The 12766-nt window shown below is 43.1% G+C and overlaps 1 protein-coding gene across 1 annotated transcript in view; it reads right to left on the minus strand.

The window, feature by feature from the left end:
* The window catches only part of LOC308309720 (uncharacterized protein), a gene marked incomplete at its 5' end in the record, with an annotated part of 30246 nt that overhangs the window by 1241 nt on the left and 16239 nt on the right, over window positions 1-12766 (minus strand). Inside the window, 12 exons of the mRNA XM_080755637.1 lie at window positions 247-306; window positions 2263-2445; window positions 3084-3332; window positions 4145-4331; window positions 5358-5593; window positions 6056-6155; window positions 7808-7962; window positions 8064-8201; window positions 8901-9017; window positions 9913-10013; window positions 10401-10471; window positions 12176-12345. Of these exons, the coding sequence (XP_080611763.1) occupies window positions 247-306; window positions 2263-2445; window positions 3084-3332; window positions 4145-4331; window positions 5358-5593; window positions 6056-6155; window positions 7808-7962; window positions 8064-8201; window positions 8901-9017; window positions 9913-10013; window positions 10401-10471; window positions 12176-12345 (1767 nt within the window). The remainder of the gene's footprint in view (window positions 1-246; window positions 307-2262; window positions 2446-3083; window positions 3333-4144; window positions 4332-5357; window positions 5594-6055; window positions 6156-7807; window positions 7963-8063; window positions 8202-8900; window positions 9018-9912; window positions 10014-10400; window positions 10472-12175; window positions 12346-12766) is intronic.

The raw sequence follows: 12766 nt of genomic DNA on the forward strand, positions 1-12766 counted from the left end.
GTAAAGATCATCCCCATATGGGCTATGATCTGGCCTAGTGCTGAACGTCATCATAACATCATGATGACACCATTTGGCTTGTTGGGTCTTCACCAGGGTGAAAATACTGATGATGTTTCAACCCAGACACAATTATAGGTGTATTTAGATTGAGTATCATGGTTCTAGGCTTGTTTTTAACCTAGCACCTGAATTTGTTGTGTACATGATGGCTCCAGTTCCCAAAAAGCACGAGTAACAACTTACTGTTGAATGGACCTGGATCAGTGGGGATGACGATTCCACCGCCTTCATCTGTTGTATAGTCTGAAACAAGTTGGAAAAGCAAGTTTAACCTACCGTTATGTTGCATACACCATAGTCATAGTGAATTGTTTTATGTATTGTACACTACCATGATTTCACACAATGAGTTAATCAAACTAATCAATTTAATAGAATATTAAAGAAATATGTTTCTAATAAAAAAAATCACACCCGTGTGAACTGAGTGGTGCAACTCCGTCCAGCCCTCCAGGAATGCGCCCAGGGGGGCGGGCCGGTTCCGTACTGTACTGTATAATACTGTAACTGTACTCTACTGTCATACCCGAAATCATTAATGTGTGTGTGTGTGTGTGTGTGTGTGTGTGTGTGTGTGTGTGTGTGTGTGTGTGTGTGTGTGTGTGTGTGTGTGTGTGTGTATGTGTGTGTGTGTGTGTGTGTGTGTGTGTGTGTGTGTTAGGCTGTGCAACAGGTTTCGTAGTACACCCACGTCGCCACGGCATTTATAAACTGATCGCAAACAGCTGATCCTTCCTTAATTTCGTTCTGACGTTAATAAATGTGACGGCTGAAATCTATCTGGCACACCCTATGAAATCAAGCCTCGCCCTCGTTTTTGCGACATGAACAATTGCAATACGACGGCTGGTAAGTTTGGTAACCACTAACCAGGGTTACAGGAAAAAATACGTTTCTCCCGTGCCTTGCTGCCCGCCTCACCCTCCTCTCTCATACACACACACACACACACACACACACACACACACACACACACACACACACACACACACACACACACACACACACACACTCACACTCACACTCACACACACACACGCGCACACACACACACACACACACACACACACACGCCCAACTAACTGGTGTCTTGTTAAATAAATAAAGAACGAACACCTGCATGAATTAAATAAAGTTGTAGGCCTACCCTGTCTGTTTCCCTCTCACCTCGCTTGCCTGGCTGTCATGTCCACGCACGCACGCACCTACATGACACATCGACATTGCATTGCCATGAATGGAATTAGTTTGTAGGCTGGCCTATATTGATTTTACCCATTCGTGCGCAGTGCACGGCGAAGACTGCGCACTGCTGTGATATTAAAGTCCTGTAGGTGACTGCCTTGACGACATGATAGCCTCTCTCATGCGACGCACGCCGCAGTCCCGTCCTCCCGACCCCCGAAAATGATCTCGCTTTTATCTGAACTGTCAAAGCACTTATTTAAATGGTGAATGATTAAGCCCCTTACGCCTATAGCCTGCTACTTGCAAATAGGCAAGCTGTATGCTTGTCATTGTCACTTGGAAATAAAGGCGTGCAGTCCATTTATGCCTTTTTTTATAATATCATAAATGCATGCGCTCCCAAATCATTTCACAAGTGCGCTCGCATAACAAGGCCAGTAAAGCACTGTTTGATTAAGCACAAACTAATACATTGTAAACATGTTATATTGTTTTTAATTGCACGATTTTAATTACTTGTAAAGTTGGAAATCTCTCTTTTTTTTTTACATACACATACCGTTTTATATTAACAGGAGTGAAAACATATGTTTAGATGCCTGTGACAGCGTGTCAGCAGTTCAGACAATGCTGCTCCGCTTGTGTACGAAAGAAAAACAGCCAAGGACAAAGCGTACGCCAGCTGCCGACCAGACGTGACTTTTTGTCCTACTCAAGTTCAATTTCAAGCTTTGCCGGAAATGGTAAATGTCGAAAATGTCAGTAATTTCAGCGTGCACCCATATTTTGGCGTACGCACGGTTGATAAATGAGGGCCATACAGTAGCCCCGCAATGGAGTGGTTGCACCACTCAAAAATGTGAAAACGTCTACAAGCTCTGCGATGCATTATGAGGTTGCTAATTTTGCACAGCACCTCAAAAGTATCACGTATCGATCGAAAAATTGGTAGTAAATCGTTTAAAAAGGCAGTTTACAGCATCAATCTTATGAAAATATGCAGCCTCTTACACTGACGATGGCGACAGGCATAACCTCTCTTCTGAAGGCAGTTGTTGTCATTCCAGCGTCCGTCAGGGTACATCTCCACACAGTTCTCTTCTGCTATCTCCCCGGGATGGAAAGCCATATTGGGCTCACCAGGAGCCCAGTTCAGGTACGCTAGAGATGTGCTGTCTGTCCAGGCCCAGCCAACTATAGGAAAAGAATGCGTTAGAACCAGTATTCATATCTAGTGGTAACAAGGGTTGTACAATCATGCTTCTTCCAGCTGAGACAAATTATATCCTTATCATTGCATGAAAAGGTCATTCATGTGTTTGTTATGCTTAGACTACTGTATAAGGCCTCATTTACACTGGCAGCCAAATCTAGCCTGAGTCTGATCTGTGCCACATCAAGATTGAAATCCGATTTGTTTAAATAAGTCTAAATGCAGACAGGTGTCACATACAGTCAAATGTGACACGAGGTTCGATACCCGGCCGGGTCATACCAAAGACTCTGAAAAATGGGACCCTGTAGTGCCTCCCTACTTGGCACTCAGCATCAAGGGTTGGATTGGGGATAATTCCCTGCGACATAGTAGTGTCATATCCAGGGGTGTACTTGTACATCATGTCCAGGAGGTGTACTTTAAGCTGCCTCACGCTACAGAAACAGGAAATAGGCTCTTGCCCTATGGGCCTCATGGCTCTGCAAAGACTTTACTAATTAAAGCACTAGGTAACAGTCTTTTGAAAGCTGCACAATTATAAATAAAGTTCAATATCAATATCATAATGGGACCAAAGAAATACTATCCCTGCTACAGTATCAATCTCCCTACTCACAGTTGCTGTCCCTGGTGAGACCAATCCACACGTTGTGATATTTGCTGTGGTTCATGGTTCTCAGGAACTCCATCTCAGCTCTGCTGTGGATGGAAACCAGTTCTCCTCTGTGTTGCTGACATTGGTGGCGGGCGTCAGGCCAGGAAGAGCCAGACTTCTGGTTGACCACTAGGTAACAATGGCGGCCATAAGGTGTCCAGTGGTGCAGACACTTCCCATCCCCGGGGGCAGGAGTTGGCGGAGGCTTGTCTGAGAACAAGCCCCATGCATTATAATAACCACTTTAGACCTGAGAACAGATTCTACAAATGCCTTCTAAATCCTGACAGTTTTCTGGAAAAACCTATGTTTCTATATCAGTGGTGCTCAAACCTTTTCATGTCAAGGACCCCAAATATGAATTGGTCGCAGACTCCCATCTGAAAATATGTTGTTCCAGAGACCCCCAAATGAGTTTAAAACGTTTGCTGTCAAAGAATATAAAAATTTGCACCATATTTTCACTATTTTTCAAAAACAGCAGATCTACAAGCTCATAGCACGGCACTCGGTGCCGCACTATGGGCTTGTAGATCTGCTATTTTTCAACAGCTGAAGTTTAAAATGATGGTTAAAGTGGTTAAAAGCTAAGTTGACACAGATGCGTCCTGCAGGTTTAAATGGGTTAACTACTTTCAACCTGGCGTCCCTGTCATTATATTATTATATCCACAAATATTGCAAATATATTGACATATAGCCTATACTGTGTATAGATATGCTATATTTTGTTATTTTAAAATGTAAATTTAAAACAAAAAAAAACATCCAACATCTACAATCCCACAACTTGTCGCATTGCTTGCAGAGAGGCTATTGTTGCTATTCATCATGCGACAGAGTCCTACACAGGGTATAAGGAGAATATAGGGATTAAGTAGTTAAATGTGCCATCTACTTTTAGATCAAAGAAACATTATCATACATGTTTGTGTAATGTAACATGCTGGAACATTATGCCTCCTAATCAAAACATTGGAATATTCAATTCAATGGTGGTCAGAATTCACTCTGTATCTTACCATAAGAGATTTTGCAGATGTAGGGCTTGGGGTCATCACATTTGGTGTCATTCCACGTCCCGTGGACTATTAGGCCTCCGTGCATGCTCACACAGCCTTCACCTGTGTTGCTGCTGGGCTCTCCTGGGCCCCAGTGCGTATAAAACACTGGCCACCCGTCTGTCCACGTGTAAGAATTACTGTCCGCCTGCAATGCAAGATGCACAGTGAAATTACTTTTCTGCGTTTACCCAGCCGATGGCTTGTCAGGTGTGTCGAGTCTCTTAATTACAACGGAGAAACAACCATGCAGTCCCCGAAGTAAATATTGGACCCATTCGTCACAATCTGGCACTAAATTTGAATTTCAGATAGGGGGATATCACTGTTGGAAATCTGCCTGAAATACACTCTCACAAGGCCAAAAGAACCCCTTAGCTGAGAGAGACGAAGCAGGGGACCCCCACTACATATCTAATATATACAATTGGGCTTTTGCAGTTCAGATCCGCAAGTCATACAACCCCAACGTCGCTTAACTGCCGTTCAACACACTGCACTCCGGTCCACACACGTCACTGACTATGCGTTCTTCCGCCGCCATCTTCTCACACCATGCGTGTGTGTGTGTGTGTGTGTGTGTGTGTGTGTGCGTGCGTGCGTGCGTGCGTGCGTGCGTGCGTGCGTGCGAGCGACCCAAATGCGAGCCTAGCTCAGTGTGAATGGCCCGGCTTCATGCTCAACAGTGTGTGACCCGAATGCACACAATCATCTGCAGGGGTCAACAGGTCGTACTCTAAACAGACAGACATAGAGAGAGAGAGACAGAGGGCTGTATTTTGCGTGTCTTAAGTACCAGGTCTTATTCCCTAACTTGAGTAAACTAAAGACCTGGAGGCGTGGTCAATGCTCTTTGGCCACTCGGAATAGCCAAATGGCATTGATCACGCCTCCAGGTCTTTAGTTTACTCAAGTTAGGGAATAAGACCTGGTACTTAAGACACGCCTCCAGGTCTTTAGTTTACTCAAGTTAGGGAATAAGACCTGGTACTTAAGACACGCCTCCAGGTCTTTAGTTTACTCAAGTTAGGGAATAAGACCTGGTACTTAAGACACGCCTCCAGGTCTTTAGTTTACTCAAGTTAGGGAATAAGACCTGGTACTTAAGACACGCAAAATACAGCCCATAGAGACACACACAGCCCAAAACAACACATTTACTTAAATGAATTACCGCGCGCCTGAGGCCAATCCAGGCATCAGCCTTGCCCTGCAGCACCACTCCAGATACGAACGCCTGTTCGTAGCTCATGTCAATGCTGGCCAGATTGCCGCCGCGTTGCTGGCAAGCTGCCTGAGCCGCCTCCCATGTGGCTGGCTCCGTCACCAGAAGGTAGCAGTTGTTGTACCAGGAGATGTATTCACCCGAGCAGGGTGTCTTGGTCGGGGGTGGAGGGTTTATGGAGCTAGCTGGACATCACAATATAGAAAGAACACAGAGAATGTTATCAACAGGACCTCAAAGGATTCTGTTTTACAGAAAATGTATTCGCACACACTCTCTCACACACACACACACACACACACACACACACACGCACACACACACACACACACACACACACACACACACACACACACACACACACACACACACACACACACACACACACACACACACACACACACACACACACACACACACGAGAGTACTTTCTGCTTTTGGCACTTTAAAGTACATTTCGATACCAATACTTTTGTACTGTAAAGTACATTTTGAATTTGAGACTTTTACTTTACTTACAACTAACAGATTGCATTGCAGTATTGATACCGTTACTCGAGGAAAACATTTGACTACTTATTTGACACCACTGGATATTGGCCAGTCAAATTAGCCCAGAGTGAAGCTGTAAAACAGTGAGCACTGACATTTCTTCCTGGAACACACAAAGCTCCTCTCCTCGGTACAGGCGTCATCGTTCCACTTCCCGCTCACCAGGTGGTGGTGAGTCATCGTCACGCAGTCTTCCTGTTGAGGAGCAAAAATACAACCTGAAGCTATTTAGGTAGACAAATAATCCAGCACACATTTGTGTTGTAGAACTCGCCTTGACTTAAAGGGACACCCTTTTTGCAAAAAAATATATGTTAATGATGTTTAGAAGCTTTAGAACACACTCCTGGGGGTCTTTATGTGTGTAATATGTGGTTTTAGATATTTTAGATTGTAGCAGTGAGCCTGTTGTCTCTGATGTCATGGACACTGGGCTCACTTCCTTCCTGGACTACATGTTGTCTCAGTAAGACAGCTCTCCCCCCTATCCACAAGGAGGAGCAGTGCACCAAAGAATTATGGGAATTGTAGTCCAGGAAGGTAGTGAGACCAGTGTCCATGACATCAGAGACAACAGGCTCACTGCTACGGCATGGAACAAGCTCCCACTGTACCTTCGTCAGGCAGCCTCTGTAGACATTTTTAAAGCTCAGCTCAAGACCCACTTCTACAACATTGCTTTTAATTGATCTTTTATTTTTTTATTTTTGTTATTCATGTCCTCACTGTATTGCATTACTGCTTGTTTTTAATGTTGTTGCCTTGCTTTTCTTTTATCCTCCATTTCTCTGTAAAGCACTTTGAGCTGCATTTCATGTCATGAAAGGTGCTATACAAATAAAGTTTTATTATTATTATTATTATTATTACAATCTAAAATATCTAAAACCACATATTACACACATAAATACCCCCAGAAAAGTGATCTAAAGCTTCTAAACGTCATTAACATATATTTTTTTGCAAAAAGGGTGAAGTGTCCCTTTAAGTCAAGTCAAGTTAAAGGAGAATTCCATACTAAAAGGCTTTCTTACCTTTCTTTGTAGTTGTTACGTCACCACCAAAGAGGTCCAGGTGTTATTTTGTGCAAAAGCTCCTTATTGGTTATTTCCCTACCATAAGCCCTAAATGAATTGCATTGAATGGGAATTGAATGGGGCTATGGGGTGTCGTGCTAATTCGCTTATTTTCATCGCTCAAAATTATAATTTCTTTGTATATATCTCTTCTTCATAATGTAAATAATATCCCAAGCGGCACACTTTACTACTTCTTTCGATGGAAATAAGCGAATTAGCATAACACCCCATAGCCCCATTCAATTCAATGCAATTCATTGAGGGCTTATGGTAGGGAAAATAGCCAATAAGGAGTTTTTGCACAAAAAAACACCTGGACCTCTTTGGTGGGGACATAACAACTACTACAAAGAAAGGTAAGACAGATAAGAAAGCATTCTAGCATGGGTTAAGTCAAGTTCTATAATACAGTGGTTTCCAACCTTTTTAGCCTGTGACCCAAAAGAGGAATTTGTTGTCTCCCCGCGACACAAACTAGTGAAAATAGCAGATCTACAAGGTCTTGTAGATTTTCTAATTTATGGAATTTCTTAGATGTTTTCTTTGATTGCTTCATGTAATCATTGCATTTAGTTTTTATTCATGAAAATGTTTGCTTTTTTGGGAACGTTATTTTGAAAATGTTTTGAAATGATAATGATTAAAAAAATAAAAAATAAATCAAGGGACCCATAAAACGTGTCCACGACCCACTAATGGGCCCTGTCCCGCTGTTTGGGAAACAGTGCCATACCCAATAGGTATGGCAATACCCAATAGGGTTCTCACCGTCCCTCCCGCATTGTTGGGCTCATTGCTGTTCCAGTTGGTGTACAGTACTGGACTGATACCGTCACACCATCCATACTGGTTCTCCACCAAAACATCCGACAGGCCAATCCATGCTGGGAGCTGCAAGTCCCTGAGATAGCTGGTCACGAAGTCTATTGAAGAGAGGAACATGGCAAAAGTTACCCCACTGATCCGCTTTCAACGTTTAAATGAAGGGATTCATTAATTCTTTCGCTCTCGCTGATCGCCTTACCGTTTTCATATTGGCTGTCAATTACAGCCAGATCTCCTTCCTGTGCCTTGCACAAGGCGCGAGCATAGGACCAGTTGGCTTTAATGTCATCCTTTTGTCCTCTGAACAGGAAACATTTATTGTTGAAACGCAGCCAACCTGCAATCACAAAGACAAAGGCGTTATTATGAAAAGGAAAGAACTCGGGCTAGTGTTTCACAAGACATTAGATTTTGGTGAGCTACAGATTGAGCTGCATTTATTCCAGCTGATTTGTTTGATTGATTGATTGACACATTTTATCTTAGAGTACAGTACAGTATGTTAATGCAATGTACTGTAACTAACACAACTGCAGTGATTGCAGCTGCATGAGCTCCCTGCTCTTCTATTGAGATGGCTCAGTGGCTCAGTGGTAGAATGGCCGGTAGAACAGCTATACCCAAGCATGAGGTTCCCAGTTCGATCCCGGGCTCCAACAGAGTTAGTGTCGAAGTGTCCTCCTTGACCTTGAGCAAGACGCTGAACCCCTAATTGCTCCCGGTGTGCAGGTTAGGTTGGTGCCTTGCAAGGTTTCCTCTGCCATCGATGTATGAATGTGCGCGTGAATGGTTGAATGTAATGCCCAATCTATGTAAAGCGCCTTGGATAAAAGGCGCTATATAAATGCACCATTTAGTAGGTACAACTGGGGGACAAGAGGAAGCTTAATATTCTGTTTTAGCTTAGCAGTATACATTTTGGCGCTCGCATGGGAAACCTGGGTTAAAATCCCCGGTTTGGACATTCGGTATAGCTTAGGGATTGCAAAATGAATCAAACAAATTACGTTTGTGTGCGCATGATGTGCTTGTTTACCTGTAGGACAGTTGCCTTCCCAAGGCTGTGTAGGTGGCGGAGGGGTGTGGATGTCTCCAGGGTACTTCTTGCACACATACCCTGCTCGTATGCCACAGTTCATATCATTCCACCCTCCTGAAGGAACAGACACGTACAATAGAATGAACATCGAGGGCTATTCATTAACTCTGTCGTCCGTATGTTGGGTATGTCAGGTGATTTTTAAGATTCTTACATCTCTTTTTTCTAAATCTCACTAAGTATACAAGAATAGAGTGTTGCAGTCCCACCCCCTTCGAGGGCACCAGAAGAGAATTTCCCATTCATTTTCCCATAGACGTTTCAGAAAGTATTTATTTAAAGACCTTTAAGCTGTGTACAACACTTCTTTTTTTTTTTTTTTTCTTCTGTCAAATTATTTGTCTGGCCCAAAAAAGTTTGCTTATTGTCATGATTTGACATCATCCGAGGTGGCTTTGTCCGAGGCTTTAACGGTCTTTAAATAAATACTTGTTGAAACGTCTATGGGAAATTCTCTTCTGGTGCCCTTGTGTTGCCCTTAGTAGCGGGACTGCGGCGTTTAAGAGTTTAAGTGATAACACTGGAGTCTCTATTCTGGCATGTAATACTAAGATAATTTACAAGCTTACAATACGATGCATTGTGAGCTTGTACATCTGCTATTGTTGTCGTACAACTGTGTCTTTTAAGCACGCGTTACCACAGTGAAATTTGTTCTCCACATTTGACCCATCTCTTGGAGCAGTGAGCCGCAGCCAAGGAGCGGTGAGCTGCAGCCGTTCCGCGCTCGGGAATCATTTGATTAGTAGATTTGACCCCCCAATCCAACCCTTTGATGCTGAGTGCCAAGCAGGGAGGCATTGGGTCCCATTTTTACAGTCTTTGGTATGACCCGGCCGGGGATCGAACCCACGACTTCCCAGTTTCAGGACACTCTAACCACAAGACCACTGTCTGGTCATTCAGTGATTCTAAATGAATGAATTGACACACTGTCAGTAGACTATACCTTGACGTCTGTTCATGGACACACAGAACTCCTCCCCGTGAGCATTGTTGGGCTCGCCTGCATCCCAGTGAGTATAGATGACAGGAGACTCGTCCATCCACCTGAGGTTAGAAGTTGTATATTGTCATTCTTTATCATACTACTACTACTACTACTACTACTACTAATAATAATAATAATAATAATAATAATAATAGTAATAATAATAATAGCTTTATATAGCAGCATTCAAAACAGAGCTTTAGAGTTAGATCAAATCCATTAAAAACTATACATAGAATATTTAACACAATAAATAGAGTAATAAAGCAATGGAAACTGCAAGTTTTCATTCATTAAAATAAATCTTTAATCAAATCAATGATGATCAATGATCAAGTTTTACTCTGTAAAAAGTGTGTTTTTGTTTGGTGAAATTATACAAAGGTGATCTTTATGAGCATTAGTGGTCAATACAATCAAATGCAATGCATTCCCAAAGAACTTACATGGCTTGTCCATCTGTAATACCAAACAATACCATTCCAATCCACGCTGCAGAGACCTCGCCTGTCCCCACCTGGAAAACCAACAACACAACATTTCAATCATAACATTTCATTATATTTCTTGCTATGAAATACATATAGGTGTATGGGCAATTGATTGTATAGAATATGTCTCTGGGCATGTTCACACTGTCCTCCTTTTAAAGCCAAGCTTCCCTATTCTGGGAGTGAACATTCTGTGAAAATAGCAGATCTACAAGCTCAGGACACATGACATGATTAGATTAGATTTTTGGTGAAGAGTCGTGGGGCCCTAGTTTCGTCAGTGCTAAACCCTTTATCCCTAAACTTCTTTGGCTTTTTTACAATTATGTTTTTCATAATTGCAAAAACCATTTAAACTTTAAATGGTCAAATACTTGTTTACATGAAACCTTATGGGCTTTATACAGGCGCTGGTCAGACTCAGTGCGCTTTGGGGTCTGAGTGGAGTGCTATCAGAAATGTAATTCTTAATTTAAGAATAGTTTATAGAGTGTGTCTTAGGCGTGTTGGCTCCACAACAGGTCTTCAGATTGCCACTATAAGCAATAGCCTGATGTATTAAGTAAAACGAGTCCCATACCACTGTGTGCCCTACGTGTCTTTCATTTACAGCGGAAAACAAAAGCGCTAGTCTATTCTCGCCCATTAAGACCTGAGGTCGATTCTACAAATGCTTCTAAATAAGTAGTTCTCAAACTTTCACGATTTTTCAAACACTTTCAAGACTTTTCAAAACAACTTCAAAAATAGCATACCGGTATGTACAAGCTGTCAGCACGCTGTGAGCATGTAGATCTGCAATTGTTTTAATCGCCAACCAAAATGACACAGATGCTTTCCCTGTTTTTTTTAACAGGCGAGGGTGGCAGTATTTTTTACTTCATAACAGGAGGGGACAGTGTCAACAACATACCCTACATCACCGACCATGTGTAGTGTAGCAGTGTATAGTGTGCGTACCATGGTGTTGACAGGTTAGGATCATGTGTAGTGTAGCAGTGTACAGTGTGCGTACCATGGTGTTGACAGGTTAGGATCATGTGTAGTGTAGCAGTGTACAGTGTGCGTACCATGTTGTTGACAGGTTAGGATCATGTGTAGTGTAGCAGTGTACAGTGTGCGTACCATGTTGTTGACAGGTTAGGATCATGTGTAGTGTAGCAGTGTACAGTGTGCGTACCATGTTGTTGACAGGTTAGGATCATGTGTAGTGTAGCAGTGTACAGTGTGCGTACCATGGTGTTGACAGGTTAGGATCATGTGTAGTGTAGCAGTGTACAGTGTGCGTACCATGTTGTTGACAGGTTAGGATCATGTGTAGTGTAGCAGTGTACAGTGTGCGTACCATGGTGTTGACAGGTTAGGATCATGTGTAGTGTAGCAGTGTACAGTGTGCGTACCATGGTGTTGACAGGTTAGGATCATGTGTAGTGTAGCAGTGTACAGTGTGCGTACCATGGTGTTGACAGGTTAGGATCATGTGTAGTGTAGCAGTGTACAGTGTGCGTACCATGGTGTTGACAGGTTAGGATCATGTGTAGTGTAGCAGTGTACAGTGTGCGTACCATGGTGTTGACAGGTTAGGATCATGTGTAGTGTAGCAGTGTACAGTGTGCGTACCATGGTGTTGACAGGTTAGGATCATGTGTAGTGTAGCAGTGTACAGTGTGCGTACCATGGTGTTGACAGGTTAGGATCATGTGTAGTGTAGCAGTGTACAGTGTGCGTACCATGGTGTTGACATATGCTTGCTCATATGGACTCATGATGGAGACGAGCAAGGCCTTCTCAGCGTAACAGCGCTCCATGGCCGTGTAGATATCCACTATGTCTGTGTCGTTGTAGTAGTAGCACATGTTGTTGTCCTTCCTCCAGCCGGGGTTGGTTCCACAGTCAGGAGCTGAGATAGAAAGAAAACGCGTGACATCATCACATACATCTATGACTATTTATAATGATGACGGAATGTTAAAACTGCACCATGTAACTTTCCTCTTCGACCTCGGATTCAAACCTGGTTTCCTGCACAGGTTCTGACTTTTTTTTGAGTGGTGCAACCACTCCAAGGAACAGCAATGTCCGTGTTCACCTATGTGTGTGCCTACTGCCTATGTATGTGTTGGTTCATGAGCACCAGTATGACTATGACTACCGTAGCAGTAGGGGCGCTGTTGTGCCAGAAACAGAGAGAGATAGTATTAGTGCTGCACTGTTGCCTGCTAATGAGAGAGAGAGAGAGAGAGAGAGAGAGAGAGAGAGAGAGAGAGAGAGAGAGAGGAGAGGGGGGGGGAGAGGGGAGAGGGGGGGGGGGAGGGGAGTTG

The sequence above is a fragment of the Protomyctophum bolini genome, assembly GCF_963924005.1.
Source record: "Protomyctophum bolini genome assembly, chromosome: 22".
In the NCBI taxonomy this organism is placed as follows: domain Eukaryota; kingdom Metazoa; phylum Chordata; class Actinopteri; order Myctophiformes; family Myctophidae; genus Protomyctophum; species Protomyctophum bolini.